Source organism: Peromyscus leucopus, chromosome 3, assembly GCF_004664715.2.
Source record: "Peromyscus leucopus breed LL Stock chromosome 3, UCI_PerLeu_2.1, whole genome shotgun sequence".
Lineage (NCBI taxonomy): Eukaryota > Metazoa > Chordata > Mammalia > Rodentia > Cricetidae > Peromyscus > Peromyscus leucopus.
Genome location: NC_051065.1, coordinates 99,642,977 through 99,665,050, shown reverse-complemented (window position 1 = coordinate 99,665,050; position 22,074 = coordinate 99,642,977). Strand labels below are relative to the sequence as shown.

The following is a 22,074-nucleotide window of genomic DNA, read 5'->3' as shown; positions in this document are numbered from 1 at the left end:
AGTGTGCCCGAGTACAAGTTATTACCATCCTGTGACAAAAGACAGGGAAGAAATGCGAAACTGAGTAAAGTTTGTTACTGACCAGACTTGGCCACTCCCGGAAGGAGCTGTTCTCAGTTCATTTCCCAGCTGTGTGATAAGGACCACCTGGAAGAGTGGGTGGTTGGATCACCAGATAGTAGGGTTTGGGGGAAGAGCTAGAAGGTGGGCAGAAGAGACATCACTTATGCACAAGAGAACTGCCCATGAGACACCCCCAACAATGCAGGGACCCAGAAAAAAAAACTGTGTCTAAAAAAATGAATAGTGTGTGTGTGTGTGTATGTGTGTGTCTGTGTGTGTGTGTGTGTGTGTGTGTGAGAGAGAGAGAGAGAGAGAGAGAGAGAGAGAGAGAGAGAGAGAGAGAGAGAGAGAGAGCTGGCTGGCTGGCCTGAGAGTTCAGGGGATCCTTCTGTGACTGTCTCTCCTGTGCTGGGACTGCAGCTGTGCCTGACTCTATATGGGTGCTCGTTATCCACTCTGGACTCATGCTTGAGCTGCAATTTTTCCTGGTGGATAAAGCCCTCTCTCCAGACTCCTGAGTCAGTATTCTTTAAGTGTATGTGCTTACAGAAAACCACATGATGTTTCAAAACTTCTACAAGTCCTGTGGAATGAAAATATCCCAAGTTCTTTCCCCTGGTTTCTTTTCATTCTTCTCCTTAGACAGGGTCTCACTGTGTAGCCTTGGCTGTCCTGGACTCACTCTGTAGACCAGGCTAGCCTCAAACTCACAGAGATACGCCTGCCCCTACTGCTGGGATTAAAGGCGTGCACCTCTACACTCAGCTCCTCTAGCTTCTTGAAGCCTGGTCATCATGCACAGTTGCCACATCATGCAGCCACAGACCAGCTCCCCTCTACCTTGGCTCCTATGTAAATGTCCCTTTGGTGCCCACTAATCAACCAGAATGTCACTTAGAATTTCCTCCACCTAGAAGTTGCAAAGATCAGATTTCTGCCTTTCCAAACAAGGAAACCTCATCTGCCATCTGGAGCCAGGTAGGCGATGGGGCTGGAAGAGGGGAGCACAGTAGGGTAGACAAGGGGGCCTTCATCTCAGACTCAAACTCAGCCTGTCACAGAAACCCAGAGAGGTGCTAATCTGATGGGAGCCTGAGCTTCTCTGATTGTCTTTTTGGACCCGATTTTTATGGTTTATTAATATGATCATGGAGGGTATATCCTGCCTGAGATTCTGTCCATGGACGAGAAGAAACAAGCAAGAAGGCTGCTTAAAAGGAGAATTGGCAGGAGACAGTGAATTTGCTCTCTAACCAGGCCTGATCCCTCCATATCCAGGACTAGTGAAGTTAGGAGTCCCAGAGCACCACAGACCCCAGGTCCAGCTCTTCACTCTGCAGCCCCAGCCTTTGTCTTCAGGACCACACAGAATGAGCGGCCAGTTATTGCCAGGAAGAGAGAGAAGAGCAGGCAGGAAAACTGAGTGCATTTTCAGTCATCATGGAAGATGTCATAGAACACCCAAGGAACCCATGGAAGGGAAACTGTCCACCTGACCACACTGGTCAGGAGTTAGCACGAGCTCTTCAGCAAGGAGGAACCAACGCTGACGACAGCAAGAGCTGTGGCAAGGGTCCTGCCACCCATTCATTCAGGTGTCACTCTGCTCCTTGGGGGATGGTGGAATGAGAGCTGGTGGTCAGTGTATAGTTACATGGTGCATATGAATCACAAATGACATGCTTTCTCAAGCCTCACACACAGTTTGGTGAAGTTACTTGGCCTTGACCACAAAGATCTGGCTTGCTGATCAGATTGAGATTCCCAGAGCTCAGAATAGGCAAAAGTGTCCAGCTCCGTGTACCCCCATACACCACAAATTAAACCTAATTCCAAACCCAGAGAAAGAGTAGGGCCACCGGGCAGGAGAGATAGCTCAGAGGTGAAGAACACTAGCTGTTCTTTCCGAGGTCCTGAGTTCCATTTCCAGCAACCACATGGTGGCTCACAACCATCTGTAATGAGATCTGGTGCTCTTCTGGCATGCAGACATATATACAGAACACTGTATACATAATAAATAATAAATCTAAAAAAAAAAACCAAGTAGGGCCACCAAGACCATGAATCCTACAATCTTACATCTGTGGGGTTGTCAACTTGATAGGATTTAGACTCTCCTACGAGAGCCAGGAGGTGACTGAGTGGGTGAAAGCCCTTGCATAGCAAGCCTGCACCTGAATCCAGAACCCACATCAAAAAGCCAGATGTGGTGGCACACGTCTGTGATCCCAGCAAGATGGGAGGCAGAGACAGGACAACCCCCCAGAAGCATTTGGGCCAGCTAGCCTGGAATACACAGCACAGCAAAAACAAGCAAACCCTTGCCTCCTTAGCAATCACTCTGTCTCTGTCTCTGTCTCTGTCTCTCTCTGTCTCTGTCTCTCTCTGTCTCTGTCTCTCTCTGTCTCTGTCTCTCTGTCTCTCTCACACACACATACACAATAATAAGAATGACAATAATAATAATAATAATGAAATGTTTTAATGTAAAGGAGACACACTTCTAGGAGTGTCTGTGAACACATTAATCCTCTATGGATTAATTAGGGCAGTAATTCTCAACTTTCCTAAATGCTGCAACCTTTTAATACATTTCCTTATGGTGTGGTGACCCCCAATCATAAAATTATTTTGTTGCTACTTCATAACTGTAACTTTGCTTCTGTTATGAATCGTAATGTAAATATCTGATATGCAGGATATCTATTATATGACCACCTAGTTGTCATGACCCACAGGTTGAGAATAACTGCTCTAGAGGATGAACTGAGAGGGTAAGGCCCACCCTCAAAGTGGAAATTACCTCCTAACAGTTGTACCAGTTATAAAGAAGGTTGGGGAAAATCCCATGTCACCAGTCTGCCTAGAGCAAGTGATTCTATCGCTGCTGCCTCCATCCTCTGTGAACATCGGACCCCTTCAGCCTTCCAGTGTGAACTCAGTAGCAGCAGCCCTCCAGGGAGCTCCAGGTCTTGTGCATTAGATGGGAACTGCTGAGCCTTGTGAGTGGAGCAGCTGCAGGGATCTCAGCCTCTCTATATTGTAGACGGTCATTGTTGAACTTCCCAGATCCTGGATGTATGTAAGGCAACCCAATCCTTTCAAAATATGGACACCTTCTTTTGGTTCTGTTCCTCCATAGTTCCCTCATTCAACACCCCATATCCCAGCAAGACACCTGTCCTCTGCAAACTACAATCATTAGGTCAATAAATTCTATAACCCCAACAAGTATCACAATTGGGTAGCAACTTAGGAGTATCTCTGTTACCTCAACAGTCAAGAAAAGGGAAATAATATGACATGGAAGAGGCTGGAGAGATGGCTCAGTGGTTAAGAGCACTGGTTGCTCTTCCAGAGGACCAGTGTTTGATTCCCAGCACCCACATGGCAGCTCACAACCATCAGAACTCCAGTTCCAAGAGATCATCTCTCCTCTTCTGGCTTCTATAGGCACTGAGCAAGTACATGGTACACAGACATGCATGTAACCAAAAAAATAAGAATTTAAAAATGAAAAATATGCATTACATGGAAATGCCCAAATCAGTAGCACTAAGCATGATGTGCCCCATGAGGTACCATTGAGGTTACAGATGTCTGATAGTATCTTGCTGCTCTAGCTCAGGGTTAAGGTCCTTGAACCAGAAAGGGGGAAAGACATGAGCCGTCTTGTGGCCAAAAGTTAGATGTCCTGACTCAATCCCTGCCTTAACTGCCTTAGAGCCTCAAGAGTGCATATCAAGTCTTGAAAGAAGCAGTCCACCACCACCTATCAGTCACAGACCACAAAATGCATTCCTAGGGGATCAAAACAGCTCTGGGATCCTCTCAACTTTTTCACATGACTTCTGTGTACCAGGCCCAACATATGTATGCAACAAGCAACTGGAGGCAGAGGCAAGGAGTCCAATCTCAAGATCCTGCAAGGCCACTTCCTACTCACACCACAGGACAAGGAATGTGTTTCTCCTCAGGCCTCAGAATACCCAATAATGAGGCTTTTGTCCAGTGGTAGACTCCAGGAAGCAGAGAAGAGACACTGGCTACAGATTTGAGATCAAAAGACTGTGACACTCTTAAATGCCATCGAAGAGACACAAAGTAAGGGAGCGATGCAGAGACCCCAGGATGAGGTGTAGCCTGAGCCCTGATCTGCTGGGAGTTCTCTAGCCCCAGAACACGTTCATCCATTTGTACCAGTGCCACCAATAACAGGCCTTTGCTGGGTGGAAGTTCTGTCTGTAATCTCCAGAATGAAGAGTTCCTCTATGCTGGCCACAGAGGCCTGGCTGCCCACCCACAACCACCACCACCACAATGCCCTAAGTGAGCATAATTCCCCATCATGAATGTGGCTCCTGATCACATTCTCAAAGCAGGTGACTTGCCAGGGAAAACCCCTGGGAACTGGGTACTTCTTTGAGGCAAGATCTGTCTGTGCCACAAAGCACCCATGCTTGGCCACCAGTGACATGGTATGAGAGTGACATATGTGTTTACAGGAAACAAAGTCCCTCTCCAAAGATGGCACAAAACTCTAGGGATCGGATGGCATGTCCTGGGTGTGAAGGCAGTGGGGTGTGTAGTAAAGGAGCAGTAGGAACCAGTGGAGGTTGGATGGAGGGTGGCTGGGCAGAACTTGTGAAGGGATATTCTACATAACTTTGTGGCATCTGGGGAAGCTCCTAGTTTTGGAAGTGTCTCTGTGACTAGCAGGCAATCTTGTATAAGATTTTGCAAGAACTCTTCCTTCCCCCTGTCCGTTCTTTTCTCATTTTATTGTTGTTAGGGCTGACACTAATGACTCTGTTTTGATTCTGACACCTTCATGCATCCTTCCCTGATATTTTCAGATCTAGCTGTCATGGTCTGTGACTCTGGGTCCATTCTTACTGAAACAACCACAGTCTCCTTCTTCACGTCCTGAACAATTGATAATAGCAAGCTTCTCCTGCAGAAAAAAAAAAGATGTTAAGAGAGTAGAGATCTCTTTGTTTTTTATTTCCTTTCCTGTGGAGGTCAACAGACCATGTTCTTGGCACAAAGCACCATGGATGTGTGCCAAGGCACACTGGTTATCAGTATAGATGTTTACAGCATAGCTATTTCCCTACCTTAGTGCCTGGGTCAAGGCTATCAGTTCTGCCTTTAGAGCTGATGTCTCTTGGGCAAGAGATTGGGACCAGATTACCACCGTGAGCATCACCATACCTGTTCCTGCATACCTAACCCCATCTTGTACATAGTCACTCCCACCCAGTCATATCTGCCATCCCCAGAGGCTGGTCTCAGAGGTCTGGGCATCCATATTGGTCAATGACCTGGGCACAGTCGTGGGCTGTCTGCTCTTCAGGGTCAGGAAGGAAGGAGGCTGGGTTCAACACTGCAGAAGCTGAGAAACCGATCCTGGGTGCATCTAAAAGGAGAGCTTGATACGAGTTTTGTGTATGTTCCACATCCAGTCCTCAGAAGCTCTCGGAAGGAGCACTGCAATGGAGTGAGGACTGGTGACACCAGCTCCTGTCCCATGGTCAGTTTATCAGTTTCCTTTAGCAATAGTGCTTGGTGGCAATGGTCCAGATGCAGGTGGCCATCCTGATAAATAAGACACAGGCCTTCTCCAGGGTCCCAAAGTTTGAGTCAGGACATCTTTGACCACCCCATTTTGTTTACCCACAAACAAGTGAAAGTTTAGCAAAGTCAGGTAACCCTGAGTGCTGGGCTGACATCAAAGCCTCCTTGAGCTTTTGGATTTCCTACTTTTCTTTGATTCCCAGCTCAGGAGGCCATTTCCTCTTAGGACCTGGTATAATGGTTTTGCCATTTCTGCAAACTTGGGTATCCATATCTACAGTATTCAACTGTGCCCAAAGAATACTCTCACCTGCCTTTTATATTGTGGCTTGGGGATGTTTAAGATAGCTTGGATCCTGCTTGAGGACAGAGTCCTGTTGCCACCCTCTAAGCAATACCCCAGATAAGTTATCTTATTGGAGCACAATTGGGCCTTTGGGGCAGACATGCAGTAGCCCAGCAGCTGGAGCATTTTAAGCAATTTCTCAGGTTTTTCTGGCACTGTGTTCTTAAACCCCTGCAGTAGTTGGGTCCAGGTCAGTTGTTCACTATACCCTGACTTGGGTCTGTCCATTCAAAAGCAAATATAGTTGGCTTATAGGGATCTGGGGTACAGAGAAAATGGTATCTTTCAGGTGTATACCATTTTCCTAGATCTAATAGGCTCTCCAAAGTGTATTTGTTTGGCCCAGATGGGTAGATAATTTCCATTCTCTTATTGTTTGCCTTAAGTCATCAACAGAACGATAGTATCTAGTGCCAGGCTTAACAACAGAGAGCAGTAGAGTGTTACAAGGTGAGAGCAGGGGACCAAAATTCCCGCATCCGTAAAGCAGATGCTGTGCTTTCTGATACCCACCTTAGCTGCTCTTGAGATGGGTACTGCTGTGGGATGGTCTGTATGTCAAATTGCTCTGATTGGTCAATAAATAAAACACTGATTGGCCAGTGGCCAGGCAGGAAGTAGGTGGGACAGGGAGAGAGGAGAATTCTGGGAAGCAGAAGGCTGAGGCAGAGAGACACTGCCAGCCGCCGCCATGACCAGCAGCATGTGAAGACACCAGTAAGCCACCAGCCACTGAACAATTGGCAGCTAATATGCAGTAAAAAAAAAAAAAAAAAAAGGTACCTAGAAACGTCTTACAATAAGCCCAGGTGGGTTGATGGGTAAAGAAAAGTTTCAAACAGGCTGATGAGAGCCTTAGGCTCTCACAGAGGGAGGGTTCTGTATCTTCCATTTGTACAATCACTGGTCAAAAAAAGAGCATAAACTAGAAAAGAAGGTCTGGGCCTCTGCTCCCCATCAGCCCCTTTCTCTGGCAGGGATGGGCACCCACTAGGGGGTGCTTCTCTAAGAGAGAGAAGAGCAGGGGACTGGCTCATCTGAAGTGGAGCTATAAGCCAGTCCTCTCCTGGAGTGTGATGGAAGGACAGATATAGAGAGATTCCTGAACTGCAAGCACATCATCCCCTTCAGAAAGTCAAATCCTGAACTGGCTGGATGTTTGGATTGTGAGGTGAGGAAACCTCTGCTGCTACCTCTTCCTCCTCCTCCTCTTCCTCCTCCTCCTTCTGTTCATCCTGCTCCTCCTCCTCCTGCTCCTCCTCCTGCTCCTCTTCCTCTACCTCCTCCTCCTGCTTCCTCCTTCTACTCCTCCTTCTCTTCTCACTCCACCTCCTGTAGCTCCTCATAATCATCATCCTCATCTTCCCCAGCCACCTCTTCCTCCTCCTCCTTCTCTTCCTCCTCCTCCTTTTCCTCTTCCTCCTTCTCTTCCTCCTCCTCCTTTTCCTCTTCCTCCTCCTCATCTTCTTCTTCCTCCAGGACTAGAACAGAAAGTTCAGGCATTTTGCTTAGGTTTTGCTCAGCCTCTGATTCATTGACTTGGTGACTCATAGGAACCTTTTTAAGGGCCTAACATCTCTGCCAAGGAGGAGACTCCAGAGGAGGAAGAGCCAGCAGTCAGTGTAAGGAAACTGTCAGGGGAGCCAAGGTTACCTGTGACTACTTGCTAGACTCTCTTGGCAGTTTGAGGGTCAAATGGCCCTGCATCAGGCCATCCCACATCAAAAGTGGGCCGTTCTTGTGCACAGAGTGAACAGCTGTCTAGGTGACATCTTAGCTCTGTGGTCTGCCTTGCAGAACTCCTGGAAATGTTGCAGCAACTGGGGCAACTTGGCTGTGCTCAGGCTGGTTCCTATTTCTGCAAGAAAACATATAAGCACACCAGAAACATATCTGTGTGCCTGGAGACTGGGTCTGTGATCACTTCTGATCTCCCCTATGTCTCTCCAAATGTCCAGAACTCTAGAACAACTCGTGATGGATCCTATTTTAAGCACGCTACAGCTGGCAATTGTTTGGTTTTGTTTTCATTTTGTTAATATGCAGTGATCACAGGCTGGAACTCCCCTGGGAACCCAGGTCCACAAATATGCCTGCCCCAACTAGGGCTGTTCACCCCCAGGGCCTCTGAGTTGTGGGACTTGCCCCCATCTAGCACCCGACCTCAACTAGTGACTCTAGACTTTGTGGCAGCTGTGGAATCAGGCTTCCCAGGGCCTCCAAGTCTGCCCCAGACTTGCCCTCACTAGGACCTATCCTGGACCCAGGCTCTGAAACTGTGTTCTCCCAGGATCTTGCTGGGTTCTCCAAATGTTATGGAGCTTAAGACTATTGGGGGGTGGGGGAACACCATCCTCAATTCATATTATAATTAGCCAAATTTATTAAAACTGCTAGCAGGGCTGCAGTCTCTAACCCAAACCAAAGACATGCCACCCAGAGGCAGGTGAAGGAGGGGCTTTTATAAACAAAGGCCACAGAAGCTGTTCTGCTTGTCCAAGAGTGAGTGGTCAAGGAGACTTTAAAACAGTTCTTGAATATCTCCCAAAGCAAGTTACAGAAGCCAAAATATAGCAGTTTGTCATAGCATAACAACAGATGGTCACATCATGGCTGTGCATTTCTAAGTGAAGGTCAAGAAGCCAAGGTTGCAGGGAACTTATCTTCCAGGAGTTTGAGTCAGGAATAAAATGGCTATTAGGTACCAAGATGGATGCCAACCACAAAATGGAGTTTCTTTAGCCATCACATTGAAAACTAAATGGAAGGCAGCTGGTTCCATGGTGGGGTGCTAGACAGATTGGGGAGCTTTTCAACAGGTGATTGTTAAGAGCAAGGAGCCTCAGGCTGAGGTCTTTGGAGACCTGGGAGGCTCAAAGATGTCCTGACCCTAAACACAAGCCTACAGCCTGGTGTGGTGGGGCACACTTTTAGTGCAAGTACTGAAGAGGTGAGAGCAGAGACAGGCAGATCTCTGGGAGTTCCAGGCCAAGCAGGACCACGTAGAGAGACCCTGTCTCAAAAAATAAAAACAAAAGTTCTGCCCTCTGCTCTGCCTCCCTCTCACTCCTCAGTATCCTGCCAACTGCACTCTTAAGAAGGGAATGTCTCACCAGGCTGTGGTGGTGCACCACTTTAATCCCAGCACTCATGAGGCAGAGGCAGGGGGATCTCTGTGAGTCTAAGGCCAGCCTGGTCTGCACAGTGACTTCCAGTACACCCAAGACTACACAAGGAAACCCTGTTTCGAAAAATAAAAATAAAAATAAATAAAGGAATAATGGAATGAAGGAAGATAGGAAGGAGGAAAGAAGAAATGAAGAAATGAAGGAAAGAAGAAAGGAGAGAGGGAGGGAGAGAAGGAAGGAAGGAAGGAAGGGAAGGAAGGAAGGGAGGGAGGGAGGGGAGGGGGGAGGGAGGAGGGAGGGAGGAGGAGGAAGGAGGGAGGAGGGAGGAGGGAGGGAGGGAGGACGGAAGGAAGGGAGGAGGGAGGGAGGGAGGGAGGAGGGAGGGAGGACGGAAGGAAGGGAGGGAGGGAGGGAGGGAGGAGGGAGGGAGGGAGGGAGGAGGAGGAAGGGAGGGAGGGAGGGAGGGAGGGAGGGAGGAGGGAGGGAGGGTTCTCCTGAGATTCCTCAATGGAGTCCTGCTCACACCCCTGCATTCTCTCTGCTGCCCCCTGTTGGTGACCCCTGTTTTCAGGCCTTGGTCCAGGATTCTAGCTCATGTCTTGGAAACCCAGACTCTGTGAAGAAGGAGGACCTCACCAAGTTTCCCCTGGGGAACAGAGCTAGAGAACAGAAGTTGACTACCCAGGAGCTCCAAAGAGAGACTTTTTTTTTCCATCACAGGCAATTTATTTTGTTCTATTCATTCACAGTTAATACAGAAAATACTTGGAAACATTTCCATATAATGTTTGACACAGAAATCATCAAATAGAAGTATACAATGTTGACAGGAGGCAGTACATTTATAATTTATAACCCCAAATGTATTTATAAATTAGAAATGGAAAGATCTACAAATGAAATTATGAAGGTTCACCAAAGTCATTTAATCTGTCAGTTTCTCATTCATTTTTATGTCTTAATAATATTCTATTGTATGAATAAGCCACATTTTATTTCTCTCCAGTATTTGATAGCTATTTGAGTTGTTTTAACTTTTTTACTATTAGCAACACACTGCTGTAAACCTTCATGTACATGTTTCATAGGTGCACATTTTCAGTAGTTTGAGGTTATATTCCTAAGGGTAGAATTGTTGAGTAACAGAGTAACAATGTTTTTCATTTTGACCAACCACCAAACTGTTTTGCCAAAGTGGCACACCATTTTACAATCTCACCAAATCCTTGTTTTTAAGGCTCTGATTTTTGTACAAAAGCATTCAATCATTCTGTCAGACCAAACCAGGAAAAGTAAGCTATAGTTCAGAGCTGTTCTATTCCATTTACTATGCAAAGCCATTCTTGGCGTTTGCAACTCTCAGCCCTTTTGAGTATTCTTGCAGTGTTCACCTTTTCCTCCACTGCTTTTTTTTTCTTCTTTTTTTCTGGTTTATTTCTATCTATTACAAATGTATAAAAAATCCTCCATCAATGCTGCTGATAGCAGCAGAACCTTGAGAAATATACCTTTGGTTTGCCTCAGAAAAGGAACACATATTGCACTGTAAAGTTTATAAAATTGGCGCAAAACATTGTGATAATGTTACAATACCAAGGAGAGACTTTTGTCAAACCTAACCATAATTAATAAAAACTGAAGATAAGCCCTGCCTGTGGTTATTGGTTTGTCCAGGACCAGACAGCCCTTATTCTTTATTTTTTATCCTCTGTCTGAATGTACCCCAAGACTACATGTTCTTTTAGGTTCACAATGGCCACTGGGAATGAAAACCTGCACTCCAGGGCTTTGAGCCAAGAGGTGTTTACAGCAGAGAGGACTTTGTCTGCACAGGGCATAGCAAGAGAGGGAACACAGTGGAGAGGAGAGGTAGGAGACCCAGACTGCTGTGGTGGAGGGGTCCTGAGCATGTGATGGCCTGGTGGCATGAGGTAGGGCAGCTCAACCAGGATTCAAAAGAAGGCAGAGGACCTGCCAGTCCCGACCTGCACTGGGTTAGCTCAGTCAAGAGAAAATGGGATTCAAACCTCAGAGAAAGTGGATAAAGAGGTGATGGAATATGATGTGGACAGGGTGACCAAAAACAGCTATTCCCACAGAAACCAGTCAGAGGCCCCTGCCGGTGCTCCTAAATAGACATATGGGAATTGTGGTCTCCACTAGAGAGAGCCTCATGGCAATATGGGAAGAATCCCTTAGTTACCCTGAAGCAAACTGTCCCCTCTGCCAAAACAGGATCTTGTACAGCAGGCTGGCCTCCAACTCACTATGAAACTGAGGATCACCTTGAGCCTCTGATTCTCCTCGTCCATCTCCTCACTGCCGGGACCACAGGTTTGCACCACCACCCCTGTTGTGTGGTCCTGCAGCTCAGACTCGGGTCACTAGTGCCAGAAGAGCACTTTACCCTGAGCCACACTCCAGCCTTATGACGGACTTTTGTGTTTTGTTCTTTCTTTTATAATTTAAATTTACAGGACTGAAGAGATGGGTCACCAGTTAAGAACACTTACTACTCTATCAGAAGGCCAGGGTTTGGATGTCAGCATCCATGTCAGGTGGTTCATAAACATCTGTAAACATCTGCTTTAGGGGATTAGACACCCTCTTCTGAACTCTGTGAGCACACACACACACATACACTCATGTCAAAAAAAAGTAAGTCTTTAAATTTATTTGCAATGGACACATAAAAACATGAAATATTTACACACTTTGAGAGTAGCATGAGGTGTTCAATGCATGTGTAAAGTGTATAGTGTTTAAATTGGGCTAAACATGTCTGTGTCCTCAAACACTGGTCATGTTTGAATGTAGCTTTAATATATGGTCAGCAAAGCTTCTTAGAAGGATCAGGAAAACCCAAACAAAATATTCTGCAGATGTCGGGGTACTGACCTGCCTCACCTGGGCAGCAGGAACATCTACATCTTCTCCATGTCCAAGTCCTTTTAACCCAACCCCCTCCAAGGCCCTCCAGGGACAGAGTTCCCAGCCAAGACAGATGGATTTCATGATATGTTTGGGACATTTTCAAGCAAGAAAAACTTAAGGTGCAGAGCAATCTTGATGTGTCAGGGAGAGCATCTCCTCAAGCGGGATCACTGTTGGAACACAAATGCTGAGCTCAGGGCCAGGCCTGTCATGGGACTGCCTAGATACCCGGTCGCTTACAGATGAAAAGGAACCTATAGTCACAGGAAGCATCATTCCAGGCCTGGAGGGAGGATGACTTTATATTGGCACAATGTTCCTTGTTCCCATTATTGTTAGGTTCACCTGGAATCCAGAACCTACCAAGTGAGAACAAAGACACTTTATTCACCTAGTGGAAGGCCTGCCTAGAATGTAGAGAGGCCTGCATTGGATCCACAGCACCAAGTACACTGGCATGGTGGCATATGCCTTTATCCCAACACTCAGGAGGTAGAGGCAGGAGCATCAAAGTCAACCTAGGCTACAGAGCAAGTACCAAGCCAGCCGGAGATACATGAGATACTGTCTTAAAAAGGAGTTATTTTAGACACCTCAGTGGGTTAGGACCCTGGCAAGCAAAATTGATGGCCTGAGTCTAATCCCCAGGATCCACATAGTATAAAAGAACCAACTTGGACAAGTTGTCCTCTGACCTCTACACAGATGTGGCACATGTTCTCTCTAACACAAACATCATATACACACACAATAAAATAAATAATTGTGATGGGCTGCTTCAATCCCAGAGTTCATCCTTGGAGACAGTAATGCAAGGTGCTGCTCCCAACCCTAAGAAGGTGAGTAGACCTTCCTCTCTAAGCCTGTGGCTGCGCCCCTGCCCCCTTCTCTCAAGGCTCTCACAATCCCATACCACATAGGCCTGGACTTGGGTCACTCCCTCACCCAAGCTGGGCAGAACATCTTGCTGCCAAGACCACAGGACATCAGGTTCCCAACTGGCCCCAGGTACCACCCAATAAGCAGCAGCAGTTAGCTGGGTGTCCACCCCAGCTGCCACTGTGCTAGAAAAGGGCAGTGCACAGCCCTGTGTTCATGGGAACTCTCCACCCAGCAAGCCAGGCTGGGGCGGCCACAGCAGACTCACTCACCTTCTACTTTCCTCCATGTTGAATGAGGTCTTATCCACCCAGTACCAGTCCCCTTCATTCCCTGCCTTGGTGAGACCAATCCAGAGTGGAAGCCCATTTGCTGCCTTGTAGAGAAACTCCTGTGAGGAACACAAAGTAAGTGAGGGCATGCCACCACCACACCTCTGAGTACCTACCTGTTGAGTACTCTACACTTGTGCACAATGGCAGCCCCTGAACTTGACGGTGCCCCAGGAGATTCACAGAATCACTGGTACAGCATCTTCTCTCAATGCCTCATTGACCAAGCCTGGAGCCCAGAGCCCACTTCCAAGTCCTAGGTGCTCTTTGCTTATCAGCTAGCAACTTGGAGCCTGTGCTCTCCAGTGAGGTGCTGGAGAACAAGGGAGACACACCCGGCCAGGCATGGCAGCAGATGCTTGCAGTGCCTGCACTCTGGAGTCTGAGGCCAGGGGATTGAGAGTTCAAGGCCATCCTGAGTTGTATACTAAGACCCCCATCTCAAAAGAAAAAAAAATGTTGAAAGAGAGAGAGAGACAGAGACAGAGACAGAGAGAGACAGAGACAGAGAAAGAGAGACAGAGAGAGGAAAAAAGAAAATTCAGCTAAACTGAAAAAAAAGAACATCAAGGGATCGGCCTAATGGTAATATCTAAATTACATGATTAATTTTGCCAGAGACTAGAAGACCCTATGCCTCCCTCCCTCCTTTACCCTCCGGGGCAGGCACTATTTCATCAATTCACTTAAGGTGAGGCCTGGGAAAAGTAAGTCATCTCCCCAAGCTCCAGGACAAATTTGATGGCAGACTGTGACACTCAGCATCACTCTGCTTCACTCCTCCACCTCCCAGATCATGAGCCCATCTACACTCAGTCACCAGGAGAGAGGCCTCCTGGGTCCTGGGGCATCACTAATGTTGTTCACAAATTATGTCTATTCGCTGGCACATGGAAAGAGCGCCCCCTCGCTGCCCTCTTTGAAGCCAGCAGGTTTGTGTGACTGGCTCTTGCTAAGGACATGTGAGCAGAAATGACATGTTAGCTGAGTATAGGATTTTAACATCAATGAAGCTGACAGTGTCTCCTTGCTGCTTCAGCAACTGTGAAGTGTGATGAAATAAACCCTCGTACAGCTTAGGTTCTTGATACCCACATTTAGAGCACACCTGCTGTCCTTCAAAGATGTGCAGTATACATGAGAAATAAACCTTCAAGGGTGGTGAGCCTAGGGAGATGTCCCAGTGGGTAGGAGACCTTGCTACTCAAGCATGAGGCTCTGAGTTCAAATCCCTGGCACCCGGATAACCCCAGGATCACTGGGACTTACTTGCTGGACCAGTTAGTGCTCAGGAAAAAGACAGAGTGATCTAACAAGACAATTGATGACCTCCACATATGCATGGGTGCATGCTCCTGCACCCCTGCACACACCACACACACACACACACACACACACACACACACACACAAATGCACACACACACACACACACACACACACAAAAGAAATGAGCCTTCATCCTCAGATCATCGACTGTTGAGGAATTTTTGTTACTGCAGCAAACTCCTGCCCAGCCTCTCTCACATGCCTTCCACACAGTCTGTGATGATTGCACTCACTTGCTCTGATTCTGAGGTCACTGAGGTCAGATGAGCTTCCTTAGAAATGCAGAACTGTTCTGCGCTGTACCAGGACTTTGCGATGTGTGAAAAGTAATAGAAGTTCCCCCCGAAGTACTTCCAGCCTCGAGACATCATCTCCAGAATGTCACCTGGAAAACAAAGGCTGAGGTAACAGCAGTGTTCCACATTCTTCTGCATCCTGACTGGCATGGGGTGTTTGATGGACTCCTGGGGACAGCAGTGAATGGATCCAAGGGTCCTTGGGTTCCCAGTGTCAGGAACTGGGGACACTCTATTGGAACCCTAAAGGTCTGAGACTTGTGATAGACCCTCTGAGGGTAGAAAAGGCACAGGGACAGGGAGGGGAGAACATGAGAGGAACACAAGGGCCATTACCCCTGGGCCCTGGCTCACAGTAAGGGACTTCATGGGAAGGGGCAAGATACAGGCCACGTGTACATATTATATTAGTAAAATGTCATTATATGAGCTAATGAGAAGCTGGCTCTGGAGGGGTTTGCCCACCCCTCCTAATTTCATACCCAAGCATGTTTGTCTCAAAGTCCCCTCTAAGGCCCTTTGTCTAGAGATGAACTGCCCCACCCCAACTCTGTGACATTGAGAGAAGAGGACAGGAGAGCAGCCACAAATGAAAATGTGGTGTGTTTGTGAACAGCTAGAAGGCAAATCATTTCCAACACAGGTTACGACTGCTTGTTCCATGGTAAGGTCCCTCAGTTGGGAAGGGAAGCTCGAAACTTAGCCATGGAGAGGAATCTCAACCTGGAACTCCAGCTGTCTGCTTCAACTTCCCCAGTCAGTTTTTGCTGGATGTTCGCAGCTCCCCACTTGATGATGTCACCTTCCAGCTGTTATCTGTTCTTTTACTTGAAAGCCTTACCCAAGGGGATAATCTGCTCCTCAGGGACTCTCTACTGGGAACTCCAACCGAGGGTCTCAGTCAGGTTTCCCCAGTTGATTTCTGCTGCATGTTTTGAGTGCCCAACTTGATGTTTTGCTATATCAATCTATCACCTATGTATCTGTCTGCCTGTCTGTCATCTATCCATCTGTCATTTGTTATTCATTCTTTTATTTATAGTTCACTATATGCTTAATAAACTCACTCTCTCAAAACCTAAAATACGCCTTTTTTAGACCATACGGAACACCAGGACAGACTCCCTAATGCTTCTACACTCTGCACCTTAGTGTAGAGACCCAAGCTAGGCCTGATGTGGTCTCTCTCACTGGCCCAAGTTCTCTCAGTCTGACAGTTAATGTCTTCCTTGTTAACTTTCCGGCCCACCCCCTTCCCTGTCCTCTGTCTACCCACAAACTAGCTGGCCTCCTGTCCAAGACAGGTAGGGTGTTATGGCCACTAGTCAGCCTGCAGGGTGATCTTCTCTTTACTTACTCTGTCTTTGGAGCACTTTGTTGACATTCTCCAAGCTGCCCTGCAGTCCTTGGACCTTTGCATTTAAGGTGCTGGTTTTATCTGGATATCTTTGCAGCTCCAGGATTTTAGAACTGAGATTATCAACTTTTTCCCAGTTTCTTGTTAATACCTCGATATGAGCACTGGCTTGTGCCATGCTGGTCCTCAAAGACAGAATCTGAGAATGCACTCGGGTGAGGCTGGTGTTCAGTGTCTGCATCTGAACTTCAGTCTTCTCCACACGGCCTCTGTCCTTCTCAAGAACAGAACCCAGGGTGCTGATATTGTCTACACGACCTCTCAACATCTCAGCATCACTCTTCACATCCAATATTTTGTCCATCAATCTGGGATCTGGAGTTGAAAAGGTCAAAAGATCAGTTAAGGAGTTCCTAAGCCATGAATGTGAGATGCTGTCCAAAGGAAATCGCAGGATCAACGCTGGTTGGCACAGGCAGGGAGGAGACCAAGAGGCCTCATGAACAAGCAGAGGGAGAGCCCAGCCTGAAATTCCTTAGTATGGCCAGGGTGAACTTGGTAAAGAGGCACCCTTAGGCACCCCCTCATCACTCCATCACTGAGTCCCCTCTGAGCCTATGAGGCAGTCCCCAGCCATCTCCTGTCAAAGACACAGCCACCAGCTAGGGCAGCACACCCCTCCCTCGTCTGCCCACAGGCTGCTGTATGACCAAGGGCAGGGCTATCTCTATGCAGACTCCAGAACATGAGAAGGATATTAAGCTGTTACTGCCCTTCCCAGGACATATATTTCATACTCTACTAGGATCATAGGCATGAGAACCAAAACTCACCAATAACTATCAAAAGAGTCCTGTGGGACTGAAATAACTCAGCAGGAAGAACACTTATTCTTGCAGAAAACCTGAGTTAATTTCCCATTCCGTATTGTGTATAGCAGCTCATAACCATCCGTAACTTCAGTTCTAGGGAGATCCCATGCCCTCCTCTCTCTTCAGACTCCGAGACATGTAGTGTACAAACACACAAGCAAAACATTCACATATATAAAATAAAATTATAAAAATGAGACCCCTTCAAAAAAAGAGTCCTGTGAAAAAGGCGGTGCTAGAAGCCAGGAACAGCTGGGCATGGTATCACACACCTTTAATCCCAGGGCTCAAGAAGCAGAGGCAGAGGTAGGCAGATCTCAGTGAGTTCCAGGCAGGCCTGATCTACTGAGTTCCAAGCCAGCCAGGAATACACAGAGACCCTGTCTCAAATAAGAGGGGGGGGGAGAAGAGAAGAGTCAAGACCAGGGGTCTAGGATGAGGTCAAGGTCAGTGATGGGGTCCTGGGGGCCTGGAAGGATGCAGCTAAGAAACTGAGACCCTGCTGCAAGAGAGATGGTTCAGTGGTTAAGAGCACTCTCACTGCTCTTCCAAAGGTTCTGAGTTCAAGTCCCAGAACCCACACGGCAGCTCACAACTGTCTAATGTCCTCTTCTCCTGTGCAGATGTATATGCAGACAAAGTACCCATACATAAAATATATAAATAAGTAAATCCTTTAAAAAATTCTATATATATATAAAAAAAGAATCTGAGACCACACACGTAGTCCATGAGAATAGAAGATGTTCCCTCCCTATACTTTCTAGAGACTTGGCAGAAGGTAGAAAGGTATGACCACAACAGAGACCAAGAAGCTTCTAGAAGAGGACTAAGAAGGCTTCAAGTGTGAATATACAAGAGAATTAGGAGACCATCTGGGAGATTTGCTGGCTTGGTCAAGTTCTCTATCTGCTCAGTGAAAAACTTTGTCCCTAGTAGGGTCAGGAGACATCACACTCAATCTTGGAGCTATCCTCAAGGCTTTGAATCCAAGGGCCTCAGAGCTGTGAGTGACAGGATGCAAAGGGCGGCAAAGGCAGAGATGTAAAGCTTGGTGACGGTTTCCTTAACACTGAAGAGTATCCCTGAGAACAGATCTTTCCTAATGTCAGTCAGAAAAATCTTCAAAGAAACCTGGATAGAAGCAGCAGCAGGTCAGCTTCCAGAAACATCAGCAAAATTCCTGAAGCATGACACACTGAAGACACCAAGGAAAGTAGAAAAAGGGTTTGGGTATCTGGGCACCTGGTGACTTACAGAAAATAGCTTGAAGCACAATAGAGGTGACCAGCACCAATGCCAGACAGATGAAGGCCACTCGGAGGCTGAGAGGTTTCCTTAGGACTGGAGACTGATCAGGCTTGGGAGGAGGCTCTGGAAAGAGACACAGAAGTTTATTAAGGGTCAGTGTAGAGTGGTGATGGGCACAAGCACCAAGTGGGCATGGAGCAATAGCTGGCACTTGCCTGGAGGCCAGAGGGAGATGTTCTGCTTGTCCACTGTGAAGTGTGCATCGGGGGCCTCCATCTCCTTCATCTCCACCTCTGGCACAGGAGCTTCTGGCTGCCTGTCTCCCCAAGGGCCTTTTATCCAGAAAGAAATGGGAAATGAGTCTCAAAGCAGGTCACCGTGCCATGCCAAGTTCCTTGTTTTTGGCTTAGACACTTTGCCTGGGTGAGGTCACAGCTTCATCCCCTCTACAAAGATCTAGGCTTTTTTTTTTTTTTTTTTGATGGGGGAGGTCACCTGACATCTTCCCTGGGACACAGACCTTTTAATCATCTAATCCAAAGGCTCTTCTATTTCTCTTGTAAAGAGCCCTCATCTGAAGCAGGTGAGAGACCTGTCCTTCAGCTGCACCACCACCACTGCCACCCACTGGATTCTGATCCCCCAAGACCACTCCACTGCCCAGCCCCACAAACCAGGTCATCCTCACCATAGTCAGCCCTCCCCAAAACCCCAGCAGACTACATAGGCACAGGTATACCCCATATCAGTTGGAAGAACAGATGAGTAAACACCCATATAAAAATACATTCAACAACAGAAAGAGCAATATGGCACTACCAGAACCTTGTGATCCTACAACAGCAAGACCTGAACATTCTGATGCAGTTGAAACACAAGAAAACAATCTTAAAAATGACTCTGTGAGATGATAGAAGCCCTTAAAGAGGAAATGAAGAACTCCCCTAAAGAAATCGAGGAAAAGCCAAACAAAAAACTGGAAGAAATTGACAAATCCCTTAACGAAAGCCAAGAAAGTCAAGAAAAAGCAATCAAATGGGTAAAGGAAATGGTTCAAGACTTGAAAATTGTAATTGAAGCAGTAAAGAAAATGCAAACTGAGGGAATTCTGGAAATGGAAACTCTGGTAAGCAAACAGGAACTACAGATGCAAGCATCACCAACAGAATACAAGAGATGAAAGATAGAAATTCAGGCATTGAAGATACAATAGAGAAAATAGATTCATCAGTCAAAAAAAATGTTAAATCCAGTAAATTCTACCACAAAACAGTCAGGAAATCTGGGACACCATGAAATGACCAAACCTAAGAAAAATAGGGATAGCAGAAAAAGAATCCCAGCTCAAAGGCACAGAAAATATATTCAATAAAATTATAGAAGAAAACGTTCCCAACCTAAAGAAAGACATGACTAGAAAAGTTACAAGAAGCTTACAGAACACCAAACAAGCTGGACTAAAAGAAAAAAAATTCCCTTGCCACATAATAATCAAACACTAAATATTCAGAATAAAGAAAGAATATTAAGAGCTGCAAAGGAAAAAGGCCAAGTAACATATAAAGAAAGACCTATCAGAATTAACCCTGACTTTTCAATGTATACTCTGAAAGCCAGAAGGTTCTGAACAGATGTTTTGTAGATACTAAGGAGACCATGAATGTCAGCCAGAATACTATAACCCAGCAAAACTTTCAATCACATGGTGAGAAAAACAAGATATTTCATGACAAAATCAGATTAAACAAAACCTATCCACAAATCCAGCCCTACAGAAAGTACTAGAAGGAAAACTCTAACTCAAGGAAGTTACCTGCACCCACAAAAACATAGGTAATAGATAATTGAACACCAACAAACCAAAAGAAAGGAAACACCACACACCACACACCACCACCAAAACAAAAAAATAAACAGGAATTAACAATCACTGGTCATTAATATCTCTTAATATCAATGGACTCAATTTGCCAATAAAAAGACACAGGCTAACAGAATGGCTATGAAAACAGGATTCATCATTCTGCTGCATACAAGAAACACACACTCGACTTCAAAGACAGACATTACCTCAGAGTAAAGGATTGGGAAAAGATTTTCCAATCAAATGGACCTAAGAAGCAAGCTAGTGTTAGCTATCTTTTTATCTAACAAAATAGACTTCAAACTAAAATTAGCCAAAGAGATGGAGAAGGACATTTCATATTCATCAAAGGAAAAATCCATCAAGATAAAGTCTCAATTCTGAACATCTATGCCCCAAATACAAGGGCACCACATTTGCAAAAGAAATATTACTAAGGCTTAAATCACACATCAAACTCCACACATTGAAAGTGGGAGACTTCAACCCCCCTCTCACCAATGGACAAGTTTGCCAGACAGAAATATAACAGAGAAGCAAGGGAACTAACAGATGTTATGACTCAAATAGACTTAATAGACATCTACAGAACATATTACCTAAAAAGAATATACCTTCTTCTCTGCACCTTGTGGAACCTTCTCTAAAATTGACACATACTTGGTCACAAAGAAAAATCTCAACAGATACAAAAAAATTAAAAATACCCCTGTATCTTAATTGGATCACTATGGGTAAAAGTTAGAATTCAACAATAACACAAACTACAGAAAACCTTTAAACTCGCCAGGCGGTGGTGGCGCACACCTTTAATCCAGCACTTGAGAGGCAGAGCAGGTGATCTTTGTGAGTTCAAGGCCAGCCTGGTCTGCAGAGGGAGATCCAGGAAAGGCGCAAAGCTACACAGAGAAACCTGTCTCGAAAAACCAAAAAAAAAAAAAAAAAAGAAAACCTTTAAACTCATGGAAACTGAACAACTCTCAACTGAATTACACTGGGTCAAGGAAAAAATAAAGAAATTAAAAACTTCCTAGAATTCAATAAAAATAAATCCACATCATAGCCAAATTTATGGGACACTATGAAAGCAGTCCTAAGAGGAAAGTTCATAGCTCTAAATGCCTACATAAAGAATTTGGAGAAATCTCACACTAGTGACTTAACAGCACACCTGAAAGCTCTAGAAGAAAAAGAAACAAACTCACCCAGGAGGAGTAGATGACAGGAGTAATAAAATTGAGAGCTGAAATCAATAAAATAGAAACAAAGACAATGATACAAGAATCAATAAAAGAAAGAGTTAGTTTTTAAAAAAAAATCAACAAGATAGACAGATCCTTATCCAAACTAACCAAAAGTCAGAGAAAGAATATACAAATTAACAAAATCAGAAACAAAAAGGGGAACATAACAGCAGACATTGAGGAAATTAAGAGAATTATCAGGTCATACTTCAAAAACCTGTACTCCACAAAATTGGAAAATCTAAAAGAAATAAACAATTTTCTGGATAGGTATCACATACCAAAACTAAATTAAGACCAGATAAGCAATCTAAATAGACCTATAACCCCTAAGGAAATAGAAGCATTAAAAGTATCCCAACCAAAAAAAAAAAAGCCTAGCACAGAATTTCAAAAGAAGAGCTAATACCAAAACTCGTCAAATTGTTCCACACGACAGAAACAAAAGAACATTGCCAATATTTTTATGAGGCTGCATTTATCCTGATACCTAAACCACACAAGGATGCAACAAAATAGAGAATTACAGACCAATCTCTCTCATGAACATTGATGCAAAAATACTCAATAAAATACTGGCAAACCAAATCCAAGAACACA

At 45.6% G+C, this 22,074-nt stretch overlaps 2 protein-coding genes across 2 annotated transcripts; both read right to left on the bottom strand.

The window, feature by feature from the left end:
- Positions 1-12,165: 12,165 nt before the first annotated feature.
- On the bottom strand, positions 12,166-15,162 carry LOC119087723 (C-type lectin domain family 4 member K-like). The gene is made up of 4 exons (XM_037204312.1): positions 14,824-15,162; positions 13,203-13,321; positions 12,997-13,115; positions 12,166-12,221 (listed from the first exon to the last, which is right to left on the bottom strand). The coding sequence occupies exons 1-4, from the start codon at positions 15,034-15,036 to the stop codon at positions 12,166-12,168; spliced, it is 507 nt and encodes a 168-aa protein (XP_037060207.1). The 5' UTR covers positions 15,037-15,162.
- A 991-nt stretch (positions 15,163-16,153) lies between these two features.
- On the bottom strand, positions 16,154-18,694 carry LOC114685681 (C-type lectin domain family 4 member K-like). Its single transcript, XM_028860327.2, has 3 exons — positions 18,582-18,694; positions 18,373-18,489; positions 16,154-16,618 (listed from the first exon to the last, which is right to left on the bottom strand). Exons 1-3 carry the CDS (start codon positions 18,649-18,651, stop codon positions 16,236-16,238), a joined length of 570 nt encoding a protein of 189 aa, XP_028716160.2. The 5' UTR covers positions 18,652-18,694; the 3' UTR covers positions 16,154-16,235.
- Between the last annotated feature and the right edge of the window lie 3,380 nt (positions 18,695-22,074).